The sequence below is a fragment of the Aspergillus fumigatus genome, chromosome 2 (genome assembly GCF_000002655.1).
Source record: "Aspergillus fumigatus Af293 chromosome 2, whole genome shotgun sequence".
NCBI classification, from domain to species: domain Eukaryota; kingdom Fungi; phylum Ascomycota; class Eurotiomycetes; order Eurotiales; family Aspergillaceae; genus Aspergillus; species Aspergillus fumigatus.
Genome location: NC_007195.1, coordinates 2924880 through 2938729, shown reverse-complemented (window position 1 = coordinate 2938729; position 13850 = coordinate 2924880). Strand labels below are relative to the sequence as shown.

At 50.6% G+C, this 13850-nt stretch overlaps 4 protein-coding genes across 4 annotated transcripts; 2 read left to right on the top strand and 2 right to left on the bottom strand.

Annotated features, from left to right (window-relative positions):
• Window positions 1–3982: 3982 nt before the first annotated feature.
• On the top strand, window positions 3983–5102 carry AFUA_2G11400 (class I SAM-dependent methyltransferase; the record flags this gene model as incomplete). The annotated part of the gene is made up of 4 exons (XM_750379.1): window positions 3983–4324; window positions 4424–4556; window positions 4633–4869; window positions 4921–5102. 4 exons carry the CDS (start codon window positions 3983–3985, stop codon window positions 5100–5102), a joined length of 894 nt encoding a protein of 297 aa, XP_755472.1.
• Window positions 5103–6979: 1877 nt separating this feature from the next.
• AFUA_2G11380 (KRR1 small subunit processome component) lies at window positions 6980–8233 on the top strand (the record flags this gene model as incomplete). The annotated part of the gene is made up of 3 exons (XM_750378.2): window positions 6980–7089; window positions 7156–7428; window positions 7490–8233. Exons 1-3 carry the CDS (start codon window positions 7030–7032, stop codon window positions 8231–8233), a joined length of 1077 nt encoding a protein of 358 aa, XP_755471.1. The 5' UTR covers window positions 6980–7029.
• A 292-nt stretch (window positions 8234–8525) lies between these two features.
• Window positions 8526–10482, bottom strand: AFUA_2G11370 (putative autophagy protein (Atg22); the record flags this gene model as incomplete). The annotated part of the gene is made up of 6 exons (XM_750377.2): window positions 10227–10482; window positions 10148–10182; window positions 9340–10092; window positions 9172–9278; window positions 8939–9100; window positions 8526–8870 (listed from the first exon to the last, which is right to left on the bottom strand). Exons 1-6 carry the CDS (start codon window positions 10397–10399, stop codon window positions 8526–8528), a joined length of 1575 nt encoding a protein of 524 aa, XP_755470.1. The 5' UTR covers window positions 10400–10482.
• A 256-nt stretch (window positions 10483–10738) lies between these two features.
• On the bottom strand, window positions 10739–13721 carry AFUA_2G11360 (putative bifunctional fatty acid transporter/acyl-CoA synthetase (FAT1)). The gene is made up of 5 exons (XM_750376.2): window positions 12724–13721; window positions 12497–12652; window positions 11291–12437; window positions 11096–11239; window positions 10739–11029 (listed from the first exon to the last, which is right to left on the bottom strand). The coding sequence occupies exons 1-5, from the start codon at window positions 13007–13009 to the stop codon at window positions 10858–10860; spliced, it is 1905 nt and encodes a 634-aa protein (XP_755469.1). The 5' UTR covers window positions 13010–13721; the 3' UTR covers window positions 10739–10857.
• Window positions 13722–13850: the final 129 nt, after the last annotated feature.

Below are 13850 nucleotides of genomic sequence, written 5' to 3'. Positions count from 1 at the left end.
CTGGTTGAAGACAGCATTGAGATGGCGCGAAATGATTCATTACGCCGACTCTCTCGCAGCATAGTTTCATGGCTCCGAAAACCCATGAAGATTGCGTGGCCAAGAATATGATAGCCAACTCACGCCTTCTCCGCTCCATAGCTTGGGCGAGTCAAATCAAGGACTTGCGACCATGACAGACGAGCCCATGACGCATCAGCTGAGAACGCTCCGAGGGGCAGCGATGCTTAAAGACAGGAACAAGTGCATTGTATCCAGGCTTCTAAGATCTTAAATTAATCGAACAATATCTCGACGATGATTATGGAGACCTAGAGGCGGCACATATTGTGCCTTTTTGTCTGGCCAATTGGGAGAACGACCATGACAAACGCCAGAATGTGGCTGGTTGGAGGAATATCTTCCGCTATTTACCTAGCATCAGCACTGTTCCTATCAGCTGCCAATGCTGAGCGAAGTGATTTCCTGACAGGCGAAATTTGGGCCCGCATGGCGGTTTTCCTAATGCGCAGGAAGAATGAGGAACCCCCTAGACCTAGGGTTAACTCTGTCAGACAGATTCTCCAGGTGTGATCACAGGAGTTATAAAGCGGCTACAGAAGTTGTTAGAGTACTCCCGAGTGTCCCCGTGAAACTAGACTTGCTGCCAGGGGGGCATTTGTTCGATGTCGATATAACTATGGAGGACGAGTGGGTCAGTGGAAAGAGACTTGCTAAGATGCTGCTGGTCTATGCAAAAGCAGCACTCAGTCAGCACTGAAACAGTCAGGAAAAAAAGTACTTTTTGAGTCATGCCATCTCAGAGTAGTAAAGGCAATACTTCGTACTCACCATCCGCATCGATTTCAATGGAATATTCCCTCAGAGTATCCAATCATCTGCGGACTAAGAAAACAGATCGTGACCATCATGTCTGCCTTCAACAGAGGCTTGGAATGGCATTTATCTGACAGGGCACCCGAGTCCGGTCAAACTGGCCGAGACGGGGTCGAAGTTGCATGTAGATGGCCTCTTGGTAGCTGATACTTGGGCGCATCGACTGGATGGAGGATTATACGGTCCATGTCACGTTCGCACTAGCCTGTTGTAAGTCCATTGTGTAGCTAGGTCACGAGAACCAGACGCTAATCTTCTATTTGTTCTCTGTCTTGCTGGTAAGAAAAATCAGTGGATCAGGCTAAGGACAGGGCAATGGTCTGCCCGGTACTCATGTTTTCCATGGACGACAATTTGGAAGAAAGCGCGCTTGACTCGCAGAGAATCAACTCATCTATGCCTCCGAGACAGTGGAACTGCCAGCCGACGGCTTCAGATCGGTCATAATGGACACTGGCTGCGGTGTTCTCCATCCACCAGGTTTTTGGCTGCGTATCGGGGCTTTTAAACTCCTGCACAGGACAACGACGAGTGTAAAGAATACTTTCATCAGACCTGAGCCCCGACTTCCTCCTGTTTGTGGCATTACAAGCCAGAAATTCTTGGGGAGTCGCTCAATATCACCGTGTAAGCTGGAAGAACATAAGGCACACGTCTTCCAGGCTGCAAGAGACAATCGTTCTCTGCAGAGGAGGAAGAGCTCTAAAGACTATACAGGTGCACAGACAACACTGAAAAGACTTTCAGGACACGAGGCGGGTGGTTCAGGTGATCCAGTTCTCCGTGTGGAGTACCCCTGGCCAGTGCATCTAGGCATGTAACGTCGGACCATCGGCTGCACTAAACACGCCTGCGGATTACGGCCCCAGTAGCCGTTTTTTTCACGAACAGTGAACCATGGTTCTGGAATTGCTATCATCGATCTGACAGGCTTCGAAGCTCTCATTATGTTTCGAAATGAGAGCGAGACCCGAGAGCCTGGGTCCTTTCAATCTGAGGGCATAGCGCCCGTAGATCGCCCGTAATGAAAATCCGCGGTAAGTGGTTGTGTCGAATTCATAAGGTACTATCCACACGCGCTAGGATGACTTGAACCGGAGGGAGTCAGAGATGTCCAGCACCCATATTGGTTTCAGAAGACTTTTCCAGGTACCATCCGACTTCTCGCTTAGGCAAGCCCATTTGGTCATCTTAGGATTCTGAGTGTCCCAAAGACCAGTGGATGTCATTGCCCCGCTCTTAGAAAGAGCTGCAGACCAAGCATGCCTGTTAATCCACGGTATTGTTCGTCACCCAATCACATTGGCTAAAGTATTCGTCAGGATTGTTAACACACTGGCAAGAAGCGGTGAAGGGGCGAGGTGGTCGCTACAGAGAGAGCCAGGAGAAACGAACGAATATGAGAGACAGTGAGTCGTAAAAAGAATAACTCATGCAGTCCATTCTTCGTGGCTCATATTCTCAGGGATCAGCACTTATGGGAATAAGGCCCTATAAGCAATGCGTAGTGCGAAGTTATTTTCATTTGCACCATCTGCGCATTATTGCTGATCTCCTTTCCCCCTATTTTCGTACTTGAGGAGCCCTAAGCCACTCAGAGTTCATCCCCACCAAGCTCGGTCGTCGACACAGTCATTATTTTACTTTCGATGAGCTCTCTTCGCATTCTTGAAGTCAAACAAGACAAATCTTTCGACCCACAACCAGGACCAAGACGCAGGCATGAGTGAGAAATTTATCATCTGATCGCCACGATACTGATTGCTGAAATTAAACAAGGTTCTCTAATGATTGAGGATTACCTTGCATGCGTGTTGACTTTTCATGCAACAACCCTGTTAGTCAAGAAGACGTTCGGCGTCCCTGCATTGTCGACGTGCTGAGTTCTTTGGGAGCCAAGCTGAGTACCATAGCGCTTCGTGCTTCTGTAGTGATGAAACCTATCGGCGGCTGTAGCCTCTGTGTACCATTTGAGTACATGCTGGCTGTCGCGTAATCCACATTTTGGGGGGGATCGGATCCATTGCGTAGCTGCATACAATGCATTCAGGCGCATCAGTCAGCTGGTCCGAGCCGTCGTGTTTAATCCTCGAGCGAAAACAACTCCGAGACAGACAAAACTAAGTGTAGGAGCACCGATGTCTCGCTCATACAAAACGAATCAGTCTGGCGTTCTTCATCAAGATCTAGAACATAGGTTGCAGGAGCCTTCAAATGTCTTTAGACGCAGACCCAACTTGTGAGGTAACCATTTGAAGCTCGATAATCGATTTAGTTCGATAACCAGCAGCCCAAGCCACAGAGAAGATCCTATAGATCTTCCTCTATTTGATCCTCGTCGGCACCAGTGACCCCTCTGGAAAACACCGCCAACCCCTCCTTTTCCTGCCAATTTGCTTGGAGGTCAGACTTAGTCCGAATACAGTAATCAGGCTCGCTCTTGTCGACAATGAACACTATCGTAGCTTGAGGTCGCAGTGTAATAGGATGGCTCAGAGACCAATCCAGGGATGATGCTTGTCCTTTTGTAGAGGTTTTGGTTCACGAAATTTTCGCCAGCAGCATTGTTTTGTGCCTGGGTGCCATAGAGAAGCCAGGATTGGGGCAGAGCGGGTTTTCCCACTGTCCGCGCATTTAGTAAGAGCCTCGAGTTCCGCAAAGTACGCTCCTAAGACGTTTCGTGCGAAGGAAATCTGCTCTTTTTCTCGCATGAGTCGAACAGAAAGAGATCCGCGATAGTATCTCGTACCACGTCAATCGCTTCCAGTTACAGGTCCCTTCCCAGACATTGTTTCACGTTCTCTTTCATCCTATATACCCGCTCGGCATCGGAGGCCCTTCGCCGCCCCTCATCAAACACTTGAACCAGACATACCGGGACAGCAGACTCTCAAACGACATTGAAGAAATAAAGACGGCATGACGTATTCCCTCCGATACAACTTGACCACATTATTGTGACGGCGTGCTGACACTTCCATAACAAGGAGCCCTGATTCAGATACCGAGGAATTGGACGAAGTATACCTCCACACCGTAACGATTCAGGGTCGAGAATTCCACAAGTTCTCCATCGATAACCGTATAGCGTTTGAGCCTGTTGATGATGTACGCCTGCCATCTTCAAATTTGTGCAAGCATTAACCGTCCATTATCAGGAAGAAGCAGAACGCCTCGACCTCCAGCACCGAGTGTTCGTCAGGATCTTCGACAGTCGACTGATTTTTCCACCGATTCCTCGACTTCGCAGAGTACTCGACTGTGGTTATGGCGCTGGGTCTTGGGCAGTCGATGTGGCTACGCAATATCCAGATTGCAGGGTGAATATGGTCGTAATCAACGCGTTGCACACACTGAGGCTGACAAATTTGGCGTGAGAAAGGTAATCGGTCTTGACATATCTCCGCATAAGAATCCGGATGACATGCCCGAGAATCTATCGTTACAGGTGAGTGGAGTCTTCCAACAATCCAGAAATGGACGCATAGCTGCAGGCTTCGGCTGGTCACGACTCCTGGAAAGATCCAGACTGACATTTCATGATCAGGTCGATGACCTCAACTGTCGATTCACCTTTCCCTCCAACCATTTCGACCTTGTTCACTCGAGTCTCCTTGCGACCGGCATCAACAGAGCCAGGTGGCCGTCCTACCTCGCAGACATCAGAAGGTGCGCTCTCTGTCAGGCCAGGGCTGTTGGCCTTATAACAAATTACAAAAGAGGTGGCGGAAGGCTGACTTGGATAATTTGCTAGAGTCTTGAAGCCAGGTGGATGGGTACAGTTGATAGAAATATACTTCAACGTCCAATCGGACAACGGTTCGATAACCGAGGAACATGCTCTGAGACGATGGAGCAGACAGTTCATGAGGTCATACGAAGGAACAAAGGATCTGCGTGTAGGAACACGGTTGAACACTCTTCTTCGGGATGGAGGTTTCGAAGAAATTGATGCGAGAATGATTCCTCTTCCTCTTTCGGCGTGGTCCAGTGGTGAGTTCTCACTGTCCGTTTCGTTTGCGGGCCGCTGAGCTGGTGTGCTAGACCCAAGAATGCAACAAATCGGCATGCTTAATCGAGAGAATGTCAATAATCTCCTTCCGTCATTGGCACTGTATCCATTGACTCAGATCTCCGGCATGTCTCAGCAAGATTTCCAGGACCTCATTACTCAAGCACGACGAGAGGCGGAAACAGCAAGCCTGAAGGCGTACTTTCCTTTGTAAGTGACAGTGGATCGACCGATTCCGGCTCTCTTCTGATGGTTCCGGTAGGTACGTTTGCATTGGAAGAAAACCCGGATAGGTGCTCTGATATTGAGGAGGAAAGAAGGTCGATGGATCGTTCTGTCTTATATGTCAAGAGCAGACGGGGGCGATCACGTTTCGGTTCACTTCGAGGCTTATTCCTGGAATTCGTAAAGTGAATCATGTTTGCCCATCATTCGATTAGAGATCTTGGTTTATACTAGCTCTGAAAGTGAATGAGACACAAATCGGTCAGTCAAGTGCCTCTTTCCCGACTTATTTCTGAACTCTGTGATTGCGATACAGAATATCAACCTCACTGGTTAGCATCTGGTTTGTTCGACATCATTGAGTTTGCATCAGGATGAGCTGAGAATTAACACGGAGAATCAAGCAGTGGGTCTAACTCTGCTGTTCTGTACCATGATCAGCTTCCAGGAGATACCAGGACATGTGTTGACACGCTCCAATAGCTCGTTATTAATGCTCATTTTACCCAGTACGTCAGTGAGCCCATCATTTGAGAGGACTTCCGGTGAATCTTCAGAAGAGCGGCCTGCACGACCTTCATTATGAGTACGACATGCCGCTCATTAGCCGCTTGGGTACAATACTCGAGAACAGAGCATCTACCATTGCGAGTTTGGTCTATTTTTGGAACGAGCTGAGATATAGAAGATGAGCAGCCTCTCCAAGCAGATGGATTTCGATAAACAACCAATGGCAAAAGCAACGATGGATACTCAAAGGCGAGCAGTGAGTAAGGAAGAAAGAGGAAAAAGATTGAATGAAGGGGCTCGAGAGATGGACCGTCGCGGGTCCGGAACCAGAACCAAACTGACGGGACGCTGACTATTTAACCTTACCCAGGAGCAGACCGCGAGCGAGAATGGAGTTTTCCGCATTCCAGACGACCAGATAATACCCAACACCTCTCTCTCTGTCTTTTCTCTATAACATGCGATTGAATAGCTATATGCCTTCGGACTTTCAAGAATCTGTCTCATTATCAAGTCTGAAATAACGCCATGCCAACCCCACGTCTGCTATCAGACCCTCTGAGGAGATCTCCATTGGTGGTGTCCGCATTGGCAGTTTGGCGGTTCAGAGTTTTAATGCCCCCTTAGGGCCCAAGAACCCTTCAAGCTCGGAAACTTGACAGACTGAATGTGAACTGTCCAGGTACTCAACGCTCCGCAGCTGTTCTGATATGTTGTCCTTTCAGCTCCGAATCTCCGCCCCTTTTACCAACCAAGTAACATCATTGACCGTCAATAACGACGCGGAATATTCTGGTTGTCACTGAACGTAGCCAGAATAAATGAGAGGCCTAGTCAACAAGCCCGAGTCATGGAGGCGGCATGGTACTGAAGGAGGGCGAGATGGATATTACCGGAATGGCAAGGATTCACTTTTACTTTTTGTCAGGAGAAAATCACGACGATCATCTACAGATGAAGGAGAAACAAGATAACACTGTCCAAGTGGCTTTAGTTTTATTACAATGTGACGAGTATAATGAATCAAATTGCATCCATGTTTGCAACACTTCATAGGCACGCTGAATTGTCATACGCGCATCCAAGAATCATCTCTCTATGTACATAATGAGATACAATGGCCGCAACTTTAACATGGAAAAGAAGCGCATGGCCAAAATGGCTCGGTTCTGAGCTTGTCGAGAGTATGGAGTACAGGTTGGTGATTGCGCGTTTGGGCGCTTATGGCGCAAATCATGTGCTGTCGCAGCCTTACTGGTGCCTGAATAACGAGGCTACAATAATATCCCAATGGGGTAAGTGCCGTGCTTCTGGGTGGGGAGAAAAAAAGTTGGACCCAGCTTGAGTATCGATCATATCTTTTGACAGCACGCATCTGCTGTTAATCAACGCAATTCGCCCTCAAGATGCCTTCCACATACAAGAGGGACAAGCCGTGGGACACGGACGATATCGATAAGTGGAAGGTACGTATTCTCAAGATTCATCTTGCGACATTCTATCCGATTCTAACAATGCGGTCACTTAACTAGATCGAGGAATTCAAGCCAGAGGACAATGTCGCCGGTAGTTTTGCGGAAGAATCGTCGTTTGCGACCCTATTTCCCAAGTATCGCGAACAATACCTGAAGGAGGCTTGGCCGGTGGTGACGAGAGCTTTGGAGAAGCACGGAATCGCCTGTACGCTGGACTTGGTGGAGGGTAGCATGACCGTGAAAACAACTCGTAAAACCTTCGACCCTGCAGCCATTCTGAAGGCTCGTGATCTGATCAAGTTGTTGTCGAGAAGCGTACCCGTTCAGCAGGTGAGTTTTCGCAGTGACACGGCCCCCAACCCCAGCGTCACAACTGACCACCGTGGTCCAGGCCCTGAAAATCCTCGAAGACGGCGTCGCATGCGACATCATCAAGATCCGTAACCAAGTCCGCAACAAGGAGCGCTTCGTGAAGCGCCGACAGCGGCTCCTCGGTCCCTCCGGTTCCACTCTGAAAGCGCTGGAGCTGCTCACCAGTACCTACATCCTGGTCCAGGGTAATACGGTCGCGGCGATGGGTCCGTACAAGGGGCTGAAGGAGGTCCGCCGGGTGGTCAACGACTGCATGGCCAACATCCACCCAATCTACCACATCAAGGAGCTCATGATCAAGCGCGAGCTGGCCAAGGACCCCACGCTCGCCAACGAATCCTGGGACCGGTTCCTGCCCAACTTCAAGAAGCGTACGTTGTCGAAGCGCCGCGTTCCCTACAAGGTTACGGACAAATCGAAGAAGGTGTACACACCGTTCCCACCAGCGCCGGAAAAGAGCAAGGTGGATCTGCAGATCGAGTCCGGCGAGTACTTCCTGTCCAAGGAGGCCAAGGAGCGCGCCCAGAAGGAGGAGGTTATGGAGCGGCAGCGCCAGAAGCGCGAGGAGAAGATGAAGGAGCGGGCAAAGTCGTTTATTCCCCCCGAGGAGCTAGAGGCCGAGGAGAAAAAGAAGGAGAAGAAAGAGAAGAAGAAGCGGAAGCGCGAGGCCGAGGCGGAGCCCGAGGACAGCTCCGAGAAGAAGGAAAAGAAGAAGAAAAAGAAGAGCAAGTCGAAGGACGCCTCTTCGGACAGCGAAGCATAGAGGCACTCGTACCACAACTGCCTTTGTGTTTCCTGCGGCGTTCACATTCAGCTCCCGCTATCTTTTTTCGTCTGTTTGCTCTTCAAATATAAGGCGCTTAGGCATAGCATGGGTTGGAGTTATTCTTAATTTGTTTATACTTGTGCTTATTCTGCGTCTACACTTACCAAGGAGGGAAAAGTCACGTCGATGTTCAATTTATGTATGTATACCAACTGACCTGGGAATCCCACAGTGGAACTTGCAATCTAGTTCGTCTTCGTTAAAGTCACTACTAGCACCATAATCTACATCACATGTTGACTGAGCTCTGCGGAGCAGGCATCCTACCCTTCTCTCTCAGGAAAACCTCCTGCTCTCTCCGACTCTTCTCCAGGTCAACGCCAAGCACCAAAATCACAAAACTCACCACGCTCAAAGCGAACAGGAAATAAAACGGCGTCGAGACATTCCCCGAAGGCGAGGCATCGATGATCGCACTGGAGACCAGCGGCCCAATGAACGAGGACGTCTTGCCGATGATGCTGAACAAGCTGAAAAACAGAAACTCGTGGCCACGCGGCGTGACCTCCGAGATCATGATCTGGGAGTAGCTGTACCAGGGGCAGACGAACAGGCCATAGAAGGTTTGGTACAGCTGTTGTGTGCTTGTTAACAGACGCGATGAGACTCTATCTAGCTAGCTACGTTGGGCTGAACACTCACCCAAATCTCCCAAGCATGGTGGAAACCGAATCGCTGCGCCCAGATGCCGATCATCCCCCAGCCGTCAAGCAGGATGATTCCCACTGCGATAGCGTTGAACATGGCCTTCGTGCCGAGGTTGTAGCGCCTCTGGATGAACCAAAAGGCGTAAATGCCAAGTGCCTGGAGAGGTCAGATTGTTGGCGAGGGCGGGTCTTGGGAAATAGATGATCTACCTGTGCTGCTATTCCTACAATCAGGAGATATGTCAGTTCCAGTGTGTTGTATGCAACGATGCTATTCTGCAATGTCGCAATCACTGTGACTGTTGTGTTGAGTGAGTCGCCGAGGAGGAAATATCCTGTACGAGGGTTCTGGTCAGCTTCTCATGAGGGAAATCCTGACACGGCACACGAACTTACCTATGAGATACAGTAGACTCTGCTTGAGTTTCCACACCTCCGTTCCAGCATGGTATAGCTGCCTCAATCCCGCAACGATAATGTTCCGTCCGGGATCCTGCCCCGGCCTTCGTTTCTCGAGGACAAACCACGGCAGCGAGACGAGCAGCCACACCCCCGAGGCAAATGCAATCAGCACACTCAACCCCCAGTTATTATTCGCCTGGCTCTCGTCCACCCTCAGTCCGAACATGATCCCCACGATGACAGCGAGGATCACAATCTCCGCCACAGACTGCACATAGAACGCTACGTTGGCCAGCCTGCTGCGCGCCATCGTGTCTGCATTGTCGTACTCCTCCCGCGAGAGCCTACCGGCCACATACGCATCTGCACGATCTTTCATCTCGGCCGTATTCCGTGCCAGACCCGGAAACGCAGCCGTCCAGAACGTCAGTGTCGTCTGATACGCGATCAGTCCTACAATGTACAATCCCACCGCGATGTGCCATCTCTCCTGCGTGTGGACGCCCAACCAGCCGAAGCCGATGGCGTAAGCGATAACTGACAAGACGATTAGGATGTTAGGCCGCCAGGTCCCGAAGTCGGCGAAGCTGCCTATCACCAGGAAGACAACGACCTGGGTGGCGAAGGAGATGCCGTTGCTGAGGAGGACGATACTGTTGATCGAGCGCTGGCGGCCTGCGAAGGGGAGGGTTCCCTGGTCGCCTGCGGCTTGGTAGAGGAGGTTCTGGAAGGCAGTGGGAGCAAAATCTACACCTTCATCAGTCTTCTTTTCCGATCGATTCTCAAGACGGCAGTAACGTACTGAATAGCGAGAGCCCGTTATTCCCAATGTAGTAGCTATGCAATGTTAGCGGTTAATTAGTATGTTGGTTCGCACCCACGCATAATAGGCCCAGATCTCCCATTTGGTCGTGCGATATTTTTCGTCAAATACATCAGGCGCTACGAGCTCTTGGGAACCCCCAGTATCAACCGCGTGAGATGTCACTTGCTGCGTGAGTTTTGCATCGCAGGTTGCAGATGCTTCCGCGTCGTCCAACGCTACAGAGAGCATGCTCGTGTCTATTCGCTCTCAAAACAAAGATATCCAGGGGAGAGTCTGCAGGCCGCAGAATTTTATAATATGCAACCCCGCGCATTCTGCAGAATTCAAGAAGATAGGGTAAAGCGAAAAGCCCTTATCGAGATTATGACTCGCGTAGTGGCTAGCACTAACGAGATCTGAAGTGATTCTTTCCCTGTATTGGTGGGAGAATGCCGTTAGCAGTCTGTCGATCGCACCCACGTAGAATTCTGTATGCATAGTATTGGCTGGATCTTGTCGAGAGGTTTCCTGTAGTGGGACAAGATTTCTGCCAAATTGCTTGAAGCTGTCTCGGACCTCTTATTCGGCGTGTGACACTTGTCGGATTGACCGTCTCCAGTGCTGTTTTTCAAGGTATCATTGTCTAAAAATGTGACTAGCTATCTACTAGCAAGCGTCTAGTATATATATAGAGTCGGTCAAAACAATCACAATTTAGCCCGTCCGCTCTCTATTGAGGCCCAACTCTGCTCGTCTAGCTTCTGGTATGTGGAGCCGTTCAGCCAGTACAGCTTGTCGCCCTTGGTCTGAGTACGGGGATCCCAGCCCAGTTTGGCCAATTCGCCCTTTGCCTGCTTGAATGTCACGCCAGTTGCTACCCTAGATCGAGAAGAGGGGAGCATTAGTCGAAGAAACAATCGTTGGGTATTTAGACAACAAACTCACTTCTCGGTCAGCCGAACCAGCCTCGGCATGGCATACGACGGTACACCCTTCTTTTTCAGCGCTCGGTGCAGGTTCGCCATGAACTCGGCCTCTGCTGCGGGATCTTCGAGCGTAATACCGGCAGCGCCGGCTTGGCCGTCGTATCTGAAGCAAGGGTTAGCATGAGTGACCCCAAGGCCGACTGACAGAACATACCCGCTCAGCTTCACGCCGTAGACCACGGCATCATGGACACCTGGGATGCGACAGATGTGATCCCGGATCTCCCCAGCGCTCACATTCTCGCCCTTCCAGCGAAACGTGTCTCCCACGCGGTCCTGAAACTTGACCCAGCCCGAGCTGTCCTGGACGAGAAGGTCGCCGGTGCGTTGATACAGGTCGCCCTTGACGAATACGTCTCGCAGGAGCTTCTTCTCAGTAGCTTCCTCGTTGTACAGGTATTCGGTCAGCAGAGTCCGGTCCCTGACTCGGCCAATGGCCTCTCCCTCCTCGCCCAGCTTGGCTTTGACGCAGAACCCGGTCTTTGGGTCCCGGTACGGCATCTCGGTATCCGGATCATACTTCACGATGAAGACGTCCTCTTCCAAGAATCGTCGGATGGGTCCCGAGAACCCTATTTTGCCTGCGCCCCATGCGCCCACGCCGTGATTGTCGAACTTGGCCACGCCTTCGGTGGACCGATAGAATTCGCGGATCTCGGGGACGTTGAACCTTTGCCGGAACCGCTCCCAGATCTCACCCCGTAATCCGTTGCCTGACGCGACAATGCAGGCGTGGTCTTGGTCGTATGGAGATGGAGGTGTGGCGAGCAGATACCGACAGAGCTCACCGATATACAGGATACGGGTGGCTTTCGAGTCATGAACATCTTTCCAGAATTGGGAGGCGGAGAACTTGCGGCGCAAACACAGGGTGCCTGCATTGCCGACCGAGTAGCATAGACCCGTAAAATATGCGGTGCCATGGAAGAGTGGAAGAGAGGAATAGGTGCGCAGTGGGTAGTATTTGGCGGGGTTTCTGACATCCGTGCTCAGAGGATTCGACGTGACCATGTTCATCATGTTGCGAATAGCACATGCCTTGGGGTTGCCTGTTGTGCCGGAGGTGTAGATGAGTACACACAGATCACGGACCGATCGCTTGGCTGGGATCAAGCCAGTGGGAGAGTATTGCTGCAGGTCAGCTGCGGTAACCAGCTCTATCGCGCCGACGGAAATGCCATCAAATGACCCAAGGTTCAGCGCAATATGTGGCAGGTCTACACATACAAATTGCGACAGGTCTGGGGTGGAAATGATGAATTTTGACCCGGAGACATTGAGGCAGTGCATAAAGGTGTCATCTAGCTCAATGGGGTCAGTTCGATCGGGTTGGGACAGGGCATCCTCACGAAGCTCATACCACGCAGGTTGTTATTGATTAAAGCAGCCACAGCACCCAGCTTCGCCAGAGCGTAGATAGATACCACCATCTCAGGCGAATTCGTGTTGAATACGGCGACAAAGTCGCCTGTTTTGATATCTCTAGAGTGTAGCAGAGCGGCGAGGCGATCGACAACTGGTAAAGATAATCAAGTCAATTTCGAACAGGAGAAAGCACATGTTTGTAGCAGTAAGGGCCAGACGCACGATCTTTCAATTGACGATATGTCCATGTCTTGTTCTCAAACCAGAGCGCCTCACTGTCGCCGCGTCCTTGCACCTCCACGACTCTCTCCAGCATCTTGTACAGGGTAGCTGTATCACCAAGCTCAGCAATTCGCTGACCCAGCCGTTTTGTCCAGTCTCGATCATTGCATATCGTGGTCAAATCCGTGGAAATGGCGAGTTTTGCGTTCAGATACGCCCCTGCTGCGACGGTCAGGGCGGAGGCGACCGCCAGCGAAGGGGCTGAAATCTCGGAAATGAAATCCATGAAGAAGTCAGCCGGGTCGGGGATAGGATAGGATAGGATAGTAGTAGACGTAGTTAGTCGACAGTCAGGCGCAATCGATCTCGTTACTATGGCACTCTCCCCGCATATATATGTTTTGTGTGGAGGTACCTAGTCCCTACTCCGTAGTGGCGTCCGATTTACAAAAGGCGACAGATATACGGATGCATCGATATGATCTAAATTATCAAGACCCGGCAACCCAGGCAATTGCCCCAACTCGGCGAATCGAGACGGGAGCTGAGTTATGAGAGCTCTGCCGGCCATGAGGCCCACGATGCGCTTACAGGAGACTATCTAGAATTGTGCGGAGACGGCAACCGAGGAGCGGTTGAGATCCGATAGTTACTGCTATGGTTTTCTAATACGCACTGCCGGGGGGCTCTGTCTCATACCCACCTGGAGTCCGTCCACTTCATTTGTCCAGGCTTTGTTGAGGCTTGAACAACCGCTAATACTCATGACATACTGGGGTATTTCCAGTTCGACATCCAAGTTTCCCTGCTCGGCACCCAAGAGTCCTGACCACCCACCTCGAAAAGCATATGTATTTTGTGAAGGTTACGGAGTACTACAACGCACTTCTTGGACCGCTCCATCTCCACACTCATGACTAGATGCAAACCTATATCTCTATCTTAGAAAGTGACCGGAAAATTTAAGGCACACGGCACTCCCAGCGGGAAACTTGTGGGGCTGACTCCTTCTCCTCCAGTCAGTCCCCACGCATGTTTTCTCCCCGGCTCAAAGGATTTTGAATAGTTATCAAATACCGGCACATCTCCGGATCCTGGTAAGAAGCATGAATTTCACACACACACAC

What these genes read in the sequence shown, in the direction of transcription:
- AFUA_2G11360 (XM_750376.2), bottom strand. Translation starts at nt 13,009, where the DNA reads ATGGATTTCATTTCCGAGATTTCAGCCCCTTCGCTGGCGGTCGCCTCC. An exon ending in AATCAATAACAACCTGCGTG is followed by an intron (nt 12,438 to 12,496) that starts GTATGAGCTTCG and finishes CCATTGAGCTAG; the next exon opens with ATGACACCTTTATGCACTGC. An exon ending in TACGGCGTGAAGCTGAGCGG is followed by an intron (nt 11,240 to 11,290) that starts GTATGTTCTGTC and finishes CCCTTGCTTCAG; the next exon opens with ATACGACGGCCAAGCCGGCG.